Source organism: Agelaius phoeniceus, chromosome 7 (assembly GCF_051311805.1).
Source record: "Agelaius phoeniceus isolate bAgePho1 chromosome 7, bAgePho1.hap1, whole genome shotgun sequence".
Classification (NCBI taxonomy): domain Eukaryota; kingdom Metazoa; phylum Chordata; class Aves; order Passeriformes; family Icteridae; genus Agelaius; species Agelaius phoeniceus.
Genome location: NC_135271.1, coordinates 49,002,457 through 49,022,982, shown reverse-complemented (window position 1 = coordinate 49,022,982; position 20,526 = coordinate 49,002,457). Strand labels below are relative to the sequence as shown.

The window sequence follows — 20,526 nt, the reverse complement described above, 5'->3', positions numbered from 1 at the left end:
GGGAAAAAGCTGAATAAAGTGTAATTAAGACCTACCACTGTTTCCTCCAGCCCTTTAAGGTCTTCTCTTGCTTGTTCTCTTTTATCATTAAGGAGTCTGGAAAGATCACAACATGGAACACGAATCAATCACAATAAACAGAGGAGAATCAACAGCATCCACCTGGAGCAGCAAATCTGCAGGTGGCAGCAAATCTCACATCTCTAATTATACTTTTGATTGCCCCAAATATCCAAATTTATCACCTGGAAGGGCTGAGTCACCACCTTCATCTTTGTGTCCACACATGGGATTTTTCTCTCTCATTTCCAGGAAAGGCTTTTTACTCAAACATCTGATTTAAAACCCCCAAAAATATCAACAAACCCACAAAAAAAAAAAAAATCCCAACATCTTTCATGCTTGTTTTGCTGTGTATTAAGAAATGAGAGATTTAAGACTTGCTGGGATATTTTATAAAATCAGAGCTCTAATGAACTCTTTTTGTAGTTATCAAAGCCACTATTGAAAACCCTGTGGTATAAAAATAGAGAGTAATTGGTAATTATTTATTAGTATCTCCTGCTGACTTTCCTACTAAAAAGATATTTTCAGTGTGAATATTCCAACACAAATCCCTCTCCCTAGCACATTTTCCACACATGAAGAGGTTCAGGGATACCAAACTGTGCACTTACATGAGCTTTTCCAGTTTCATTTCTCTTTCCTGGTCCTCAATTTTTAATTTATCATAATCTGCACTCAGCTTCTCCTGTTCCAGCTGCAGCTTCTGGTTCATGCTGGAAACGTGAAAGGAAAAGTCAGCCCAGCTAAGGAGGAAGGGAGGGAAAATCTCCACAAACAAAATGGGATTGGGCAGAGGAAAAGTAAAGCTGTAACTCTCTACTGAATAACTCTGGAAGAAATGAAGCATAAAAAACCTGGAGGACATTATTTTAAAATAATGGAGAGCTAAATCCAGTGGTTTGTTTTGTTTGCCCGTAAGGAGGACCCAAATTGTTGTTGGCATCTTTCTAACTTGCTTCCTCATTTCCCTACAATTAATCTTTGGCCATACACAATAAATATGATAAAATGATGCCTAGATTTTAGAAAAAGAAGGACACAGGAGCAAAGCATAACAGAGTCACATTGGTGGTGAGGAAAAAATATAAAAATGTGTGAAAATGGGAGCTGTTGGAGTCAGCCAGACTATCACTGGCTGCTGTGAGAATCTCAAAACCTTCCTGGGGACGTGGTTCAGTGGTGGCTGAACTCAATGACCTTAAAGGATTTTCCAACCCAAATGATTCCATGATCCTTTAAAACCTGCTCTCCTCTCACCTCCTGACCTGCAGGTGCAACATCACCCTTTTTTATAAACTCCCTATGATTTTATGGCCTTGTTAAAGCTCCCCAATAAAGAATTAGGCACTGTAATCCACCCTGCAAAATAATTGCAGGGTTGGTGCTGCGTGTAAGGGCAGAACTTGCAAAGAAACATCAATCAAACCTAACAACAGCAAGCCCAAAGCATCCCAGGACAGAGGAGGGGTGGAGAGGGTGAACTTACTCCCTGATTTCATCGATTATTTTCTGCTTCTCTTCGATCTCATCCCTCAGCCTGGACAGCTGCTTCTGGTGGGCTTCCCTGTGGCTCTCCATCTGCTGCTCCAGAGCCTTCTGCAAACACAGAGCTGGGAATCAGAGCAGCCCAGGGACACACAGCTCCCTCTTACCCAGCCTCTGGATTGGAGGGAAAACACCAAATCCATGTAGGAAACTGCCTGGCGTTTCCTTCTGTCAGCACTGAGCTCTGTCCCTGCTCACCCAACGTTTTAATTCCGTTTTTAACAACAATTTTGACTCATTTTCTTGCAAAAAGTACCCATGAAAACCCAGGGCTTAGCCACAAATGCCACTGATTTTACACCAATCCTCTCTTATTTCCCCTGTTTATTCACTCAGAAAATACCTGTACAGCTCTGCCTGTGACAGAAATAAAACCCAAACCTCTGAGAATTGTTTATCCACGGCCCTGCTATTGAAATTGTTATTTAAATTTAAATTCTAGGAGTAAATATGCCTCAAGCAACAGGAAAAACTCCATTTGTGTCTTTAGACTGCTAACGCAAACTTTGCTTTTTTCCTCAGAGCTGTAAGGTACAACCACTTTAATCACAACTGCTTTCATCACTTTACAACTGCTTTCATCACTTAAAATTTTTATGATGGAGGGAGAAGTTCTGCAGCTGGCAAACCTCTATTACTGCCCTTGTAAGACTCTATTTTTCCTTGTCTGCAGTGTGCAACCCCATCAGAACAACCCATTATTGCAAACATTTCCTGGCATTCCAAAGGAAAAATACCAGAAAACGGGTTTATGTATTTTATTATTATTTCCAGGAGATAATCAGAATTCCAGCAGAACTTTGGGGAAGCAGCCTCTTTTAAAATCAAATTTATAAGTACCTAAATGATATTAACCCCAGGAGCCTCATTCACTACTGAGCAAATTGACTTCCAGCAGCAAAAATTTAGTGTAACACAGAGGTGAATCAATGTAATTTTTGGCCATGTGAACAAGAAGACAAAATTCCACCCCAATGAACAATCTCACCAAGAAATTCCCTCAAAATTTCCACAGTGCCAAGCTACCTTCATCTCCTCTGCATCCTGGAGTCGTGTCAGGTGCTCCTTCTCCTTGTCCTTGAAGCTGACTTCATGCATTTTTTCTGTTTAAAGGTGGAAACAGTTTTAGTTTTAATTTTTAATTTTAGATTTTAAAATAAATTTAATTTATTCCAGGATATGGAATAAAGATTCTGTTCTAACAATGCAGAAGATGATAATTTATTTTTTTTTTAAATAAAAACTCTTGTCCCCACCTGCTGCTCCCTCAGAGAGGGAAAATCCCTTGTGCAGAAATCCAGAATGATTTTAAGGCTGCAAGGTTATAAATTGATATAACTCAGGAGCTTAGCAAAGCTACAAGAGCTTCTTTTGATACCTACACATTTTCCACATTCAATTGGAAGGGGAAAACCAAGCCTTAAAAATGAAGTCAGCTGGGAAAGACACAACTTGTGCACATCTGAGGGAAGCAGCTTTGTTTGGAACGAGGCAGGGATGTTGCAGAGGGACAACTGAAATTTAGCTAAATCCTTATTTCACAGAATATTAGAATTATTAGAATATTAAAATTCAGAAATCCACACTTTTAGAATAGAATATTGGAATATTAAAATTCAGAAATGCAGAATTTAACAGAATATTCAGCAAGACTGATTGGTGCTGCTTGGTAAAGGATCTGTGTGGGGGTTTAATAGTTTCTCACGTCACTAAGACACAAAACTGAGTGGCCCAAGACAGAGATGATGAGACCCAGAGCTGTACCTTGAGCACGTAACTTGGCCAGCTCCTCGTTGAGGGAGTCCTGGGACTCCTCCAGCTGCCTCCTCTTCTGCTCCATGTTCTGCATGTAGTCTGTCAGGGATTTGATCTTGGCTTCGTGCTTCAAAGACAAGGAACAGCCGTGAGAGAGGAGGAGAGCAGCCCTGCCCTGGGAGTTCGGGGACAACTGGCCCGTGGAAGGGAGAGGGAACAGAGAATTTCCACACCCCGAGGGGATGGCTGGGAGAACTCACGGCAGAATGGCTGGGGAGGAGCTAAGAGAGAGTCTACACTATACTATATTATACTATACTATACTACACTATACTATGCTATACTATACTATACTACACTACACTATACTATACTACACTATACTACACTATACTATACTACACTATACTATGTAGTATAATATGGTATAATATAATAAAATACAATATTATGTAGTATAATATAGTATAATGTAATCGAATGTAAAATAATATAATATGATATATCATATAATATCATATCACTTCATATAATATAGTGTAATATAGTATAATGTAATATAATGCGATATGCTATGCTATATGATATAATATATCATATCATAAAATAATAAATAAAATATAGTATACTGTACTATAATATACTATAATACTGTATAATAGAATATACTATAATATATAATACTGCATAATAGCATATACTATAATATAACATCACATCATATAATATAACATAGTATAATATAGTATAATATAGTATAATGTAGTATAATATAGTATAATGTAATATAATGTGATATGCTATGATATGATATCATATAATGTCATGTCATACAATATAATGTCATATAATATGTCATATAATATAATGCCATATAATATAATATAATGCCATATAATGCCATATAATATAATGCCATATAATGCCATATAATATAATGCCATATAATAGAATGCCATATAATATAATATAATGCCATATAATATAATGCCATATAATATAATAGAATATAATATAATGCCATATAATAGAATAGAATATTATGTGCCATCTAATATAATATAATATAATATAATATAATATAATATAATATAATCATAAATCAACCTTCTGAAAACTCAAAGCCAAATTCTCATCTCTCACCTCATCCCAAAACCCTGCCTCGAGCACAGCTGGAGGCCCCATGGCCTGGAGCAGGCAGGAGCAGACCCACCTGGGAGATGAGGAGCTGGCAGGCCGCCAGCTCCCTCTCGCTGGCGTTCATCTTCCTGTTGGAGTCCATCTGGGCGCTCTCCAGCTGCTTGCTCCTGTTCACCAGGGACTTCACCTCCGACTTCATCTTGCTGATGTAGAGCCGGGCCATGGTGAACTCCTCCTCGATGACCCCGTTCACATCTGCCAACTGAGCACACAGGGATGCTGCTGGCACCCAGAGCTGCTCCCGCTCTGGGAACCAGCCTGCAGGCTGGGCCTGGGCTCTGGGATGGCTTTACAGGCCAGGGGTCATTTCAGAAAGAGAGTTAAGAGCAGGGGAGAAGAGCATAAGCTACTTCTGAAAACTTAAAACTCGGATTTGGAAGACAAAAAAATCAGAATTGGGATCTTTTCACAAAGTGCTTATCACATTAAGGAGACATCTTCCTTCAGAATTTTTGGTTTGATTTGTCCTTTTATCTTGTATATTTTATTTTTGTTTACATTGGATATTTCACATCTGTGTGAAGGGATATCATATCCAGGTATTAGGATGGATACCAGGGCAAGGCTCTTCCCCCAGAGGCTGCTGGGCTCCCCAGGGAATGGGCACATTCCCAAGGCTGCCAGAGCTCCAGAAGCATTTGGGATAGCACTTCCAGGGATGCCCAGGGTGGGGTTTTGGGGTGTCTGTGCAGGACCAGGAGCTGAACCCATGATCCTGTGAATCTCTTCCAGCTCAGGATATTCCACTGAGGAGCTGTGCAGGCTCTCCCTGAGCAGTAACCCAGCTCAACTTCACCTGCTTCCCCTTTTTTCCCAGCACTGCCAAGGGGAAGGGAACATGTGCTGCTTCTTGTCCCAAAAATCCTGAAAAATGACACTTCTTCCAAAATTTTCAGTCTGCTCTGAGATTAGACACACTTGGAAAAGATGCTAATTGCCAGCAAATTTGAAATTATTCTCTAAAAGCTCCTCAGTCTGGCCTGATTTCCACTGGCAGCTGTCCCCTGAAGTGCTGACATCTCAGTTCCTACAAAAACTTGTACCAAACTGCCTCTGCCTCCATTTGCAAAGATTTCCTGTCCCAGTCCCTGCTCCTGCGGCCACCAGAGGCTGCTGTGACATCTCCAAAGGCTGGAATCTGCAGCGCCACAGGGACAGCAGGGACTGTGTCCCCTGCAGCAGGACAGGCTGGAGCTCCTGCTGGCCTAAGAGAGCCTTGGCAGGGCGTCAACAAAAAGTGAACTGAAAGTAACAAAAATGTATTGCAAGGAGTTTTCATACATTTCAAAAATGGACTTAGCCACTTTCGAGCACTGCTATTTTTCATAGGGGTTTTAAATAGACAAGGATGGCATTAACACCACCAAGGAGATTTTTCCAGGCCATGGAAAGTTTCCATCGCTGCCATTTAGCAATGACCATACAAATATTTCCTCTGAAATCAGCATTTTGTTCTTCTACAAATGTGACAAAGTGAGCAGCCACCTCCTCTACCGTATCCCCAAAGCACACAGAGCCACACAAAGGCAAACCTCAAAGCAGGGCTGACCAAAATGTGCACCAAACTTCAGATCAAAAATTGGCCACCTCAGAAGCCAATATTTTCATATTCTGGGAATTTGGGGTCTTGCCAGCTAGGGAAAGAGTTGGGCTACGAGTGTATTGTTTTGGGGGGAATTGAGACCCCTCATTAATCAGTTCAGTGACTCCCAGATGGGCTCTGGCCCCAAAAACTGAGCTGGGAATAACTGTGGGAACTGGGAGCCCAGACACTGAGCCTCTCCTGATGCCTCAGGTTTTGGCTTTTAAATTTTTCAGACTCTGTGCTGCTTTAGTGTGTAAGTCTGGGCTTCATATGAGGGGATGCTGAGCTCTGTGCACAGAGCAGGGAGACAAAACAATTCCTGCTCCAGCTGGGCACCAAGGACAAATGAGCCAAATCTCAGCCCAGGAGCACAAACCCCGTGGGCTGGAGAGAGAAAAACAAGCAGGGTGGGACTGCAGGGGCTAAAGCTGGGATGGGACAATGAACTGCAAGATGCAAATGGAGCAGAACTGATCCCAGGGACAGAGCCTGGGAGCGCTGGTGCATTTTGGGGCCATTTTGGTTCATCTTGGGTGCAGCCCTGGCTGGGCTCTGGTGCTGCCCAAGGTGGATCCATGGAGGAGATGCTTGGAATGAATCCCTGCTTTATTCTGGGACTCTGCCCAGCCCCTGCTCCAGGGCAGCCTGCACAAGGCATCACCCCCATTTCTGTGGGATCACCTCTGTCACAATCCCTGTCCTGCTTTGTCACCTGTCCCCTCCCTGGTTTTCCTGCAGCCTCAACACCTCAGCTGCCCTGCAGAGAAATGGGATTTTCTCATTCCTTTATGAATTCCCAGTCCTCAAGGAGGGGATTTCTTATTCCTTTATTATTCCTATTTTTTATTCTGAAATCTTGGGGTATTTACTGAGCTGGCCTCTTGATAAATCCCTACTTTATTCTTTAGCTCTGTCTGTTCTCTGTTCTAGGTCAGCCTTCACAAGGCATCACTCCCAGGCAGACAAAGAGCTCTGCAGTGTCCTCCTGTGTGCTCAGCCAGGATTTACACAGAGTGTCCTGGGACTGGCTGGATCCACACATTCCACATCTGTGATGTTCCCAGGGCTGGAGCCAGGCTGGGAGAGCTGGGGGTGCTCACCTGGAGAAGGGAAGGATCCAGGCAGAGCTCAGAGCCCCTGGCAGGGCCTGAAGGGGCTCCAGGAGAGCTGGAGAGGGACTGGGGACAAGGGATGGAGGGACAGGAGCCAGGGAATGGCTCCCAGTGCCAGAGGGCAGGCATGGATGGGACATTGGGAACTGGGAATTCCTGGCTGGGCTGGGATTGCCAGAGCAACTGGGGCTGCCCCTGGATCCCTGGCAGTGCCCAGGGCCAGGATGGGACAATGTGGGATGGTGGAAGGGGATTTGGAACCAGCAGAGCTTTAAGTGCCCCCCAAGGCAAGGCCCTGTGGGACTCCCTGCTTTGCTGGGGTGTTTCCCTGCAGGAGGAGCTGGGGAAGCACAAAGCTCAAAGCCCACGCACGGTTTTGACGTCGTTGGTGCCGATGATTCCCCCGATCTCCCCCAGGTCCTTCAGCAGCAGGTTCAGGATTTCTGTGGCTCTCTTCTTCTGGTGGTTGCTGAGCTCCTGCAGCTGGCCCAGCTCCCTCTGGGTCGCTGTCAGGGCGCTCTGGAAAGGTTTAAAAACAAGAATTACCCTCCCCACTGCAGGCTGGGCACTTTTCAGGGGGTATTTTCCTCATGGCTGCTGGCACAATGTAGTGACACATCCAGTTCCACCTTGGCATAATCCACTTTCACAACTCACTTGCCACCAAAGGCTACTTTAGATCTATTAAATGTAGCAAATCCGCTAAGAATCTGATTTGCATAATACATCAAAGGAGGTTAATCACAGGGAAATAGGTAGAGAGGGATAGAAAATTCAATTTTTTCCAATGGATTTCGTGGTAATCTGGTTTACTGGGGGAGATAACAAAGTCTTTAATGAAACAGATCTGTTAACAACAGCTCCTTAAGTTGGTGTAATGAATTAAGGGAAAAAGGATGCTTTAAGCTACTAAACCAATCTTGATTTTCCTCAGATCCCATTTTTTGCTTAAGATTCAGGACACATCAGAGCTGAAAAAGCCGATTAATTTTTTTTCCCTGATTCCTTCCTTGAGATCCCCTGGCTCCCTGTAAAATCCCAGCTCCACAGCACAGAGTCCAGAAAACCACAAAATGCTGCCATTTGCACGAGGCAGATTTTCACAGCTCTCTTGGCAAAATACAGCTTTTAAATATCCAAAACACAGGATGGCCACTTCTCACATCCAGTCCCTTGCTGCAAGAGCCACAATCTGCCACCAACTTCCACAGAGCAGCTTCTGAATCCCCTTAATTCCGTTGTTTAATTGAGACGGGGAAGAGAGGGTGACACCGGCAGGTTTTTGGGGAATGTTTCGGGAGCAAGGAGAGAAAACCAGGAGGATGAAGAAGTTGCTCTTACACTTTTCTGTGCCAGCTCATCTGCCAGCTGCTCATTGGTCCTGGTTTTGTCCTCCACTTCCTGGGATTTCTGGTCATAGTTGACAGCCAGCTCTTCCAGGGCTTGGAGCACCTCCTTCACCTCATCCTTGGCCGCCTCGTTCTCGATCTGGAGTCGGGTCAGCTCCTCCTGGATCTTCTCATAATCCCTCCTGGTGGAGGCCAAAAGCTGGGGAGGAATATCACAGCAGCATTAAGTGACCCAAAAACTCCTTCAAAAGGCAACGTTGAAAAGGAGAAAAACGGGCAAAGAGAGGGAAGAAAAGAGTGAGCGCAAATCGCGCGTGCAGCAGGGGAGAGATCCTGAAAACAGCAGCAGTTCCAGCATAAAAGCATTTGAAGGAAGCACAAAAAAAAGCTCTGAACTTCAACGAGAAAAATCTTCATCAAATCCTATTATGACCCAAGGCTGAGGCAGAGAAACTGACTTTAAGCAGTATCAGAGCTCCAAAGACATTTTCTGCCCTCAATCCACTGCTGCAGCTCAGAGCAAAAAAAAAAAAAAAAATCCCACAAAGTAAAATGTTTCACCAGAGGCTCAGGGCTCTGAGCTGAGCTGAGGGAAAAGGGCTCTCTGAGGCAGCCTCAGAGACCTCGTGGCTTCACAGAAATATTTTGATAAGCAAACCTAAGACGATTATTCTCACTTATCATCTGCAGGACGATGCTGAGGACAGATTAGCTGCTCCTGTTTGCTGAGGGAAAATATTAATCTCAGAAGAAAATACTGACTTCACACACACACACTTTAGTGAGTGTTTCCAAGCTGAAAAACTTCTTAAATTTGCTGTTTGCTTGCTGCTGAGGTTTCAGTGACTGTGGGAGGTCACTGTCCCTTGCCCTTGAAGCAATGCTCAGGGAGATGTTAAAGCTTTGAAAATTCAGCTGTGGTGTCCTCAGGACAACCCCAGCCCCACCAGCAGCCCTGCACTGCAGGATGATGTGAAAATAAATCAAAGTGACACCTAACATTTATTGCTAAAACTGCACTTTCAAGAATAATAACAAAACCAGGGCTTGACATGGCACAAAAAGATCAGATAGGGAATCACAACAGATAAAAGCAGTGCAGGAGTTGTGGGAGGGCCTCACGCTCATCCCAAGAGCAAAGTTTGGGCATTCATTCACAGAATTCACTCCTTCCCAAGAAATATGGATTATGGATTGGTACAATATTGTAGACAGTGGAATAAAACCTTCCCTGCTGAAGAGTTTTGGGTGGATTTCTCCTGATCTGCCCACCCAGCACCTGAGTGAGACCCCCAGCAAAAAAATAACCCCACTTCTGTCAAGCAGACCACCCAAAAAGCAGAATGTCCCAGAAGAAATGGCATTTTTTGGGGGTTTTTTTGGCTCAGAGTGCTCGTGGAAAAATAGGAAAGCAGGCAGGCAGCTCTGGAGGCTGGCACGTGCCCAGAGAGGACTCAGATGCAAGGGAAATTTATCTCCCTGGTAATGCTGCAGCCTCACAAGTGCACTCACGTTATGGAAAAAGCCATTGGATTGCCAGAGCCAGATGGCATGTAAATATTTAAACAACAAAATAGCTTCAAATCATCTTCCTGCTAAACACAGATGGAGCTATTATTTACATTTACTTGGGAAATTTTCTGCGTGGCTTCAAGAAGTGGTGGGCATCACCTGCAGCATAAACAAGGAGATTCTGGATGATATGGTGTGGAAAAATGGAGCAAGCTTCTCAAAAGCCACCAAAAAAACAGAATGAAGATGAGCTGTAAATAAGGGAAAAGGCCCACGGCTGCAGCACTCCATGGATCTGTTCCACCTGGGGATGCAGCTTCCAGAATCCCCCAAAACACCCACCTGAAGCAGCAGCCAGAGGAGAAAAGGCACCAAAAATCCCCCTAAAATCAGCCTCATCTGCAGCAGGTTTATAATTAACCTGCTGGCTTAATCAAGCAGAAATAAGGGCTGGTTAATTAGGGGGAGCAGAGTGAGGCAGCTGCTGGTGGATCAGTGAGCTCATCACATCTCCAGGGACAGCTGATGTGGGGAAAAAACACCTTGAATAATAAAATATCACCTTTGAATAATGAAATATCACCTTTGAATAATAAAATGTCACCTTCTCCTCCCAAGGTAAGGGCTGCACAAGAGCTGGGACCAGGCAGAAAAAGGCTCTGGACAGCACCAGCCGCAGAGATTTTGGAATTTAGCAAAGCTGGACAAGGAATGTGAAAAAAAATTAAAAAAAAAAGGGGAAATGGGGACTGAAAAGCTGAAAAGCTGATTGATCTTCCAGAGGTGGCACTGGAACAGGGAGGGTGAGGAATAATTCTGCTCCCAAACAGGAGGGATGCACATCACTGCAAAACCAAGGCACAACTGTGGGGGAAATTCAGCCTCAGGTGAGCAAAGGGATGTGAAAAAGATGGGAGAAGTGAGGTGGCACAAATAAAATCATAATACACATCAGGAAATAAATAAATAAATAAAATAAAGCTAATAATAAAGCTAATAACAAAGCTAATAATAAAGCTAATAATAAAAATAATAATAAATATATTATTATATAATAACATAACATACATTATTGTTATTATATAATAGTAACTATTATATATTACACATAATTTATATTTATTATATTCTATAAATATATAATAATGTACTTCAAGTGCATTATTAATATGCACTTTTAAATTATTGTTATTATTAATTATTAATTATTATTATTAATTATTAAATGTTATTATTAACAACATATTATTATTAATAACAACAACAATTATTATTATTATTGTTGTTGTTATTAATTGTGTAGCCCCAGCACAGGGCAATCAAATCAAGCTGTGGCAAGAGAATAAGAAGCTTCATCATAAAATAAAATTTTAAACAATAAAATAAAATAAAATAAAATAAAATAAAATAAAATAAAATAAAATAAAATAAAGCTGGAGATTCCCCCAGCCAGGACAAGTCCCCAGAGGAGGCAGGTGAACCCTGAGTGATGAACAGCAGACATGTTCATAAATTGGTTTTTTTTCTCTAACAACACCTTGGAAACCCTTTCTGAGGGCCTGGATACACAAAAAAAGCAATTCCTAAGAAATATCACAGCAACATTTGGGGAACTGGGTGTTATTGCCTCATTTTGCATCCTCAGAACTCCTCATAGAAGGGAATGGCTTGGCTGAGTTTAGTGATCACATTCTCCATCCCAAACCCAACAAAAATTCATTTTAGGGACAGAAACAATGCAATCAAATGTTTGAAGTGAGCAATCCAAGATTTTACAGCAAATCTGGGGCAGCACCAATTATCAGGTTTTTCCATCTCACAGATTGCTGTCTCTAATGGCCAAAATAATGATAATTAGTAAGTTAATATCAGGAAATCTCTAACTGCCTGTAGTACCTGAATGGGCACAGACACATCAAAAATCACATTTGGAGTGAAAATTCCTGGCCCCTCTCCTACCTTGGGCCTCCAGCATCACTTCCCAGCAGGAAGGATTGTTATTTCAAGGACTTTTATCAAGGCTTAATGAGAGTATTATGAAATTTCAAGTTTAAGCCTGGCTGACACCTTTTCCACTTGAATTTCAGCCAGCTAATAAGAACAGCTGGGACAGAATCATTAAACAAGGGGCTCAGGAGCAAAATGTGAAGGGATTTTTTAGGCTGGTTTATTTATTTTAGTTTCTTACCTCCTCTTGATCCAACATTTGCTGCTTTAATTTTTCAGCCAGCTGGCTCTGCTGGTTGATTTCGTCATCCTGCAATGAAACGGGGGTGGAGATTTTTAATTCCTTTTCACAGCTCTCATTTGATCACTTTTTATTTCCTCTTTCTAGGAAAGAAAGGGGAATAAAACTTTGTGCATGTTTGAGTGGTATGAGGGGGGATAAAACTAAATATATATAAATAAATATACATAAATATACCATAAATAAAAGAAATAAATATACACAGAGCTCTGCTGTAAAAGCTGTTAACACTGGTATAAATGGTGATATTTTGGGTTGGGGATCCCTTTGTTTGGGATCAAATATCTTCTCATTTCCTGTCTCAAATTATGCTTCCCATGTTTTCTAGGGAAAACCTCAAACCTGCTCCAGCTCCTTCTGGAATAATTTCCTGGGCTTTGCTGCTTCTGATGAGGAAAATGAAACAATGACTGATTTTTTTTTTCCTTTTCCTGATCAATATGTAAAAGCTGGAGAGAGCAATCAGAGAAAAGCTGTCATTTCTTACAGAAAACTGCTCTTTCTGTGTCCACAAACAGCCAAACCTCAATATTAACAGGCAAGGACACACTGGGCTTTTTGCTGCTATTTTCCTGCTAATTACGAGTGAATTTTAAAACTGAGTATTGATGTATTGATTCATGATGAGAGCTGCCCTTTATTATTATTTTTTTTTTTGCTGCTCTCATCCAGGGTGGTGAATGGGCTTTTTCTGGGCCTTTTTTTCCCCTCCATTTTTCATCTTCCCACAAGCCAAAGCTCTTAATGGCTGGAGAAGGGAATTGCTGAGAGCTTTAAGTGCCACTGGTGTCCCTCAAGCTGTGCAAAGAAATAAACAAATAAATGAGCCCTCTGGGCTGTGTTGGCAGCTCCAACAACACGAGCAAAAGGGGATGGGGATGTGTTTTCCTTTACATTCTAGGGGTTTTTTTCTCCCCTGGTGACTCCAAGATGACATTACAGTTTGCTGAGGGATTTTACACACAAATCACTGAAGAAAAGGACTTAAAACTATCAGAAAACTTGGCTCTGATTTCCTGGAGAGCGCTCCCAAACACTGTCTGCACAGGGAGAAGGGGTGGAAAGCCTACAGGGTCTGCTTTTATGCAGTATTTGGAATTTTCCAACGTTTTCGAGTTCACAATAGAAATAGAAGGGAAAATACACAAATAGAGCAAAAAAAAGAAATAGAGCAAAAATACACAACTAGAAGAAATAGAGCAAAAATACAAAAATCTTGGCAAGAATTGTCCATTCCCACCTGGAATCCAACATTCCCGCCATGGGATCCAACATTCCCCCATGGGATCCAACATTCCACCCATGGGATCCAACATTTCCCCCTGGAATCCAACATTCCACCCATGGGATCCAACATTCCACCCATGGGATCCAACATTCCCCCATGGGATCCAACATTCCCCAATGGAATCCAACATTCCACCCATGGGATCCAACATTCCCCAATGGAATCCAACATTCCCCCCTGGGATCCAACATTCCCCAATGGAATCCAACATTCCCCCATGGGATCCAACATTCCACCCATGGGATCCAACATTCCCCAGTGGAATCCAACATTCCCCAATGGAATCCAACATTCCACCCATGGGATCCAACATTCCCCCCATGGGATCCAACATTCCACCCATGGGATCCAACATTCCCCCCATGGGATCCAACATTCCCCAATGGAATCCAACATTCCCCCCTGGGATCCAACATTCCCCCCATGGGGTCCAACATTTCCATCTCGGATCCAACATTTCCATCCTGGGATCCAACATTCCCCCCTGGGATCCAACATTCCCCCCATGGGGTCCAACATTTCCATCTGGGATCCAACATTCCACCCATGGGATCCAACATTTCCATCCTGGGATCCAACATTCCCCCCTGGATCCAACATTCCACCCATGGGATCCAACATTCCCCCCATGGGATCCAACATTCCCACCTGGGATCCAACATTCCCCCATGGGATCCAACATTCCCCCCAGAACCCAACATTCCCCCATGGGATCCAACATTCCCCCCAGAACCCAACATTCCCCCATGGGATCCAACATTCCCCCATGGGATCCAGCATTCCCACCTGGGACCCAGCATTCCCACCTTATCATCCAGCTGCCTGTAGAGGCTGGCGATCTCCTCGTCATATTTCTGCTTCTCCTCCGTGGAGATGCTGGCGACCACGGGGGTGATGTTATCAATGATTGGGGTGTTATCACAAGGCTCCAGGTTCTTCTGGTCCTTGGCACTGATCTGCTCCTCCTCAGGCACAGCTTCTCCTGCAGGGACACAGCTCATGAAATTCCTGCAATCCCAAATCCAGGGATTCTCCAGGACGGGCGTTCCTGGTCAAGGAAGGGCTTTGTGCCACTTCCAGGGATACGAATGACAAGGAAAAGGTGGGGAGGTGGCCGCCCTCGTGAGGGTGATGGTCCCATGGAAATGCAAACTCCCTGTGACGCCTCAGGGTTCAGATTTTCTGTGTTTCAGGCTCTGTGCTGCTTTAGTTGCAGCTCTGAGCTTCACATTCAGCGGTGCTGAGCTCTGTGCACAGAGCAGGGAGACAAAACAATTCCTGCTCCAGCTGGGCACCAAGGACAAATGAGCCAAATCTCAGGTTGGTGCTCCCAAGAGCACAAACAGCTGTGGAAGAGGTTTTACAGCAGCTCCTGTGAGCCACAGAGAAGTTTGACAAGAGGATCCATCTTTAACCCTGAAAGAGTTTTCTACCAAGGTCTTTGACATAGAAACCAAGAAGGAAAGAAGGATAAATAAGAGAAACCTGCAGCTGCCTGTTCCAATGAGCACTTTGTTTGTTTCTCGTGACCAATGAGTAAAGGGTAAACTTAGGAGCTTTGTAAGAATGTATAAAAAGCATAAAAATATATATAATAAAATACAAACAATAAAATAGATATAATAAAAACAGTTTGAAGCCTTCTGAAGATGGAGTGTGTTGCTTTGGACTGTCTCTGTCTCAACTACAACAAACCCCGTGGGCTGGAGAGAGAAAAACAAGCAGGGTGGGACTGCAGGGGCTAAAGCTGGGATGGGACAATGAACTGCAAGATGCAAATGGAGCAGAACTGATCCCAGGGACAGAGCCCGGGAGCGCTGGTGCATTTTGGGGCCATTTTGGTTCATCTTGGGTGCAGCCCTGGCTGGGCTCTGGTGCTGCCCAAGGTGGATCCATGGAGGAGATGCTTGGAATGAATCCCTGCTTTATTCTGGGACTCTGCCCAGCCCCTGCTCCAGGGCAGCCTGCACAAGGCATCACAGGCACTCTGTGAGGTCTTTTCCAACCTTGATGATCCCATAAAATCCAGCAGCAAGTTGAACACTGACAGCACAGAACTCCTGGCTCTCCTTTCACTCCCTTGATAGTCAGGATTAGCTCCATGGATTAACAGAGGTGTAAAAAAGTAGGGAAACCTCCCCAAGTTGCAGCCTAAAATCTGCTGGCATTTAAATATCTCTTCCTCCAGGGATTTCCAGCTCCAGGATGGACCAGCCCAGCTGTGTTTAAAACAATATTCAACTTTTACCTTGCAAATTCCAGCACAAACACCAACTTCCAGAGGTTGCCTGTGCACAGCAGACAATTCCCTACAAAATCTTCTCCCCAAGGAATATTTCCTTCAGGAGCAGCCCTGGGCTACAATGACAGCCTCAGAGATGAGGGATGGGTGAGCTGCTCATGGCAGAAATTAAACCCACCCTCACCAGAGGCTGGGGAAGCCCCTGGATGCTGCACAGGTTTCTCTGGGGGTGGGAAGGGGAGAAGATTTTTTCCTTTTCCAGGAAAAAACTCCAATATTTTAGCTCCTGAAAGTTTGCCAGCCATTCCTCTTGCCAATTTATCTCACAGGCAGGGGAACAGGTCAACAGGACCAATAGATCAAAGCCCAGAAAGGCTGAGTGAGGCCCCAGAGCAAAACAAAAAGGGCAAGAAAAAGCACAAGATGATTTTTTTTTCCCCAGCTGAAAGCATGGAAAAAGTGGAATTTGAAACCAAGCAGCATCACCTCTCTCAAGGTACTTGACTCCAAATGTTTTCTGCCCTATTTCTGAAGGCTTGATGGCATTTTCTATTATTAATGAGGGAAATGGGAATTGATTTTTTGCTGTTGAAGCAGGGAAGGAAAGGTGGGTTTGGTTAGAAGGCAGGGCCTTCTACACAAAAAATGTTCCTCAGCCTGTGGAGAATCCACCAGGATAAACATTTTGGGATTAAACATTCCCAAAAGGAATGTTTAATTTCTCATTCATTGGATGAGAACCTCCTGCCTGTAAAACACAGAAAAATTGGGCACCTGGAAGCTGAAATGCTCAGCTCACCCATTCCCTGACACCCTTTTAATTTGTAGAATAAATCCTTAATTCCTGGAATAAGTTGTCCTGCTGGAATATTGTCCAAGGTAGGATTGCTGGGACACTTCCCTTTGTAAACAGCCTCCATCCTTCCAGAGGATGGGAGTGCACAAGGTCAGACAAGAAATCAATGATCTTTTGAATGCATTGCTGGGTAACAGCAGCACCCAGGGAGGGGAGGAGGATATTTAAACAAAAGGATCCGTGCAGGCTTTTGTAAAAAAAAAAGCTTTGGTTTTTTTTTATTGTTGGTTTGGAGGTTGGGGGTTGATTTTTAAAATGGGAAATAATTCAAACTAAGGCTGGTTCGCTGCCAGAAATTATCTGCCAGTGTTCCAGACTGAATTACATTTTTAAAATCTGGTTTTTCCATAAAAATTCTTTCATTTGTGTGTATCCATATTCTGCCTCCTGTACCATCCTACAGCTGATGTTAGAGCCTACCCTGAACAGCAATTCCCCACTTTTCTAATCAGAAAATTGGCTGATCTCAACAAAAATTTTCATTTAGAAGCCACAGGAGCAGACAAATGGTGATTCCTCTAAGCAGATGCCACTCCCTGTCATTGTACTAAAGGACTAATTACTCTAATGTGAAATTCAATTATAAAAAAAATCCCCAAACCCAAGGTCCAATTACCTTAAAGCACAATGATTCTCATGCCTGAGGAGCAGAGCTATTTAAAAAAAACCCCAAATATAATGACATTTTTCCTTTTTTTATTACTATCATTAACAACATTAACATCAGTGATTCCTCCTGTGTTCTCTGCCCTGAAATCACCAATTCTGGCATTTTCACTGGTTTCTCCCACAAATGGCTGCTGGTTTCCCTGGTTTTTGCTTATTCACCTTCCGTTATTATTATGAACTGTGAGTTATAATGTGAATTTAGATGTAGTGGCCAGACACAATTAATAAAAATTGTGATTTTAGGGCAAGAATTCAATGCAGACACATTCAGCTCCCGGTTTTTGGCACCTACCATTCCTCCACCTGTTCAGCTCCAGCTCCAGGTGCTGGATAACATTCTTTAAACTCTTGTTTTTGTCCTTCTCCTTCTCATACTTCTTCTTCCACTCCTCTGCTGTCAGCTCCAGGTTCACAGACACTGTGTTCTTGATGGTCTTGGCCCTGCAAACAAATCCCAGGGCAGCTGCTTTGGGGTTTTTATCCCAGTGCAACCGCGGGGATTGGGGATTTTTCCATCATTCAGAGGGAAATGAATGGGGAAATTGTGGATTCCCCATCCCTGGAAGTGCCCAGGGTGGGGAAGGGAAGAGGAAAGGCAGGAAAGAGAGAGGAAAGAAAGAGGAATGGAAAAAAGGAAAAGGTAAGAGAGAGGAGAGGAAAGAGAAGAAGGAAAGGGAAAGAAGGAAAGGGAAAGAAGGAAAGGGAAAGAAGGAAAGGGAAAGAAGGAAAGGGAAAGAAGGAAAGGGAAAGAAGGAAAGGGAAAGAAGGAAAGGGAAAGAAGGAAAGGGAAAGAAGGAAAGGGAAAGAAGGAAAGGGAAAGAAGGAAAGGGAAAGAAGGAAAGGGAAAGAAGGAAAGGGAAAGAAGGAAAGGGAAAGAAGGAAAGGGAAAGAAGGAAAGGGAAAGAAGGAAAGGGAAAGAAGGAAAGGGAAAGAAGGAAAGGGAAAGAAGGAAAGGGAAAGAAGGAAAGGGAAAGAAGGAAAGGACATTCCTGCCTCCCCAGGCAAAAACATCCCAAATTTCAACCCTCTTAACAACCAGCACCACTTTATTATTCTGAAAGTGCTCAGCTCCAACCCAACCCAACCAACTGTGGCAGGAAATGCAAAGCAAGCAGAAAACAATGCCCAGCACCTACTCCAGCAAATCCACATTGAAAAGGGAAACCAAACCAATCACTATGAATTAAGAAAGCCTCAGATCTTTGCCCTTCACTGCTCAGACACTGAGTCCCTTCAAATGCCTCCAGTGCTGTTGAATAAAGCAGATAAGGAAAAGGATAACAGATAAACCCTCAGCAGTTTATAAAGCCCCAATGATTTGCACTCTGTGGCAAGCAGGACTTTTATTACCTTAAAAGTATTTTTTAAATAACCTTGTGCTTTTAAAATAATTTCCTGATGGTCAGGGTTTACACTTTGCTAAAAGCACAGCTCAAGTTTCCACTCATTCAACTGTACCAGGGCAAAAAAAAAAACCCCACCACACCAGGAAGATTCTCCTGATGATGGATGAAGCCCTTCCTGACAACTACAATTAAAAATGAGATAAAAACACGAGGAAAGATGGAGTAGAAAAAGAAAAAGCTGATTCACTACTATCAAAGGAGCACTTGTACAGTTTGATTGGTACAAGAGCTCCTCTGAAGATGGATTTCATTCCTGACATTTATTTTAATGGTGACATGACTCTTTCTTTTCCCAGGAAAGATCAGCAATCAGCCATGAGTCATGGACCTTCCCTTTAATGCCACCAAGCTCCTCAGTTGTGTCACATCAGAAAAATGAGACACAACAACCCCAGAGCCTGGAAAAGGACCCCCCATTCCCACCATTCCCACCCAAAATCCTGCCAGAGAAAGTTGTGCATGGATAATCCATGGGTTGCTCTGCACAGAGCACCAGTCCTCCCAGGGAAATACAAATTATTTCCTTCCAGACAATTCAGAATTCCTGGAAATTCAGTTGCTGTCCATGAGGGAGCGCCTCACAAATATTTCCCTGTTTTCCCAGTTCTTGCACTGCCATCCTGGTCCTCAGTGAGGATCACCCCCAAAATGTTCCTCCTCCCAGGAAACTGTTGAATATTTAGCCAGGATGGGCAGAGTCAGTCAAAAAACTGCCTTGCCCCAAAAAAGGGCAAATTTTACTCATTACTGGAGAGAGGAATGAAGCCAGGGGGAATGTAACCTGAAACTGCACTTGGAAGCTGCAGTTCAGAGTTGTTCATGCTCTTGATTTCATTCCTGCATATGAGGATCCTTGGTTTTGCTCAACACATGATCTGATCAGTAGAAATTTGGATCTTCAATAGCTAAAAACCATGTTCAGCTCACAATGGGGGGAAAAAACCTACAAGGCAACTCTTAAACCTGATTCTGCTCATGGCCACTGCCTCTTTTTGCAGTCCAGAAGCTCCACGTGGTGGAAAACAACCCAAATTTAAACAAAGACAAAGCTACTGTATCCTGAAACTGCTCAACTCTCTTTAAACACTCCTAACTTGCCAGTATTTTTCCTTTCTGCTACTACACAAATCAAACAAAACAAGTAATTTTCCGAAGGATCCCAGTTCTCCCCAATTACCACAAAAGCAGTAATTACATAATGAGCCTGACCTATTTCTGCAAACCTTCCCAATGCATTTCATATCACTCTTGTCAATAAACACGCAAGGAAGAGAAATTTTCTTTCTGGATCCTTCCATAATTTTTGTTCTTGAATTGTCCAGATCTCCAAACATCAGGTCCATGAGCTACCATGGCAAGCTCTCAAAGCTGTCAATATTACAGAGCCCACACTCTTTAATTTTCCTAATTTTTAGAGATATTTTTACAGCCAAAACAATGATCCCTGAGGTGGAATTCAAGGAGAAGACAACTCTTAAAAGCATCGACACCACTGTTAGACAAAGCAAAACTGAATTTTTCCACAGAAAACTGCCCAGTGCCTTTACCTTTCTTATCAGGCCAAAAATGAGATGTGGTGGAAAAAACCCCATTTTCACAGCAAGTCAAATGTCTTGTGTTCTACAACTGCTAATTTTTTTAAATTTTTTTTTTTTGCACAGTCCTAACTTGCTGGTATTTTTCCTTTCTGCTG

The 20,526-nt window shown here is 43.1% G+C and overlaps 1 protein-coding gene across 1 annotated transcript in view; it reads right to left on the bottom strand.

Annotated features, from left to right (window-relative positions):
- Positions 1-20,526, bottom strand: part of KIF5C (kinesin family member 5C) — an 82,835-nt gene that overhangs the window by 13,008 nt on the left and 49,301 nt on the right. Inside the window, exons 11-21 of the mRNA XM_054636513.2 lie at positions 17,720-17,868; positions 14,467-14,642; positions 12,313-12,381; positions 8,605-8,811; positions 7,636-7,782; positions 4,580-4,768; positions 3,376-3,493; positions 2,638-2,714; positions 1,553-1,662; positions 678-779; positions 36-96 (exon numbers count right to left, since the gene is read on the bottom strand). Coding sequence (XP_054492488.1) covers positions 36-96; positions 678-779; positions 1,553-1,662; positions 2,638-2,714; positions 3,376-3,493; positions 4,580-4,768; positions 7,636-7,782; positions 8,605-8,811; positions 12,313-12,381; positions 14,467-14,642; positions 17,720-17,868 — 1,405 coding nt within the window. The remainder of the gene's footprint in view (positions 1-35; positions 97-677; positions 780-1,552; positions 1,663-2,637; positions 2,715-3,375; positions 3,494-4,579; positions 4,769-7,635; positions 7,783-8,604; positions 8,812-12,312; positions 12,382-14,466; positions 14,643-17,719; positions 17,869-20,526) is intronic.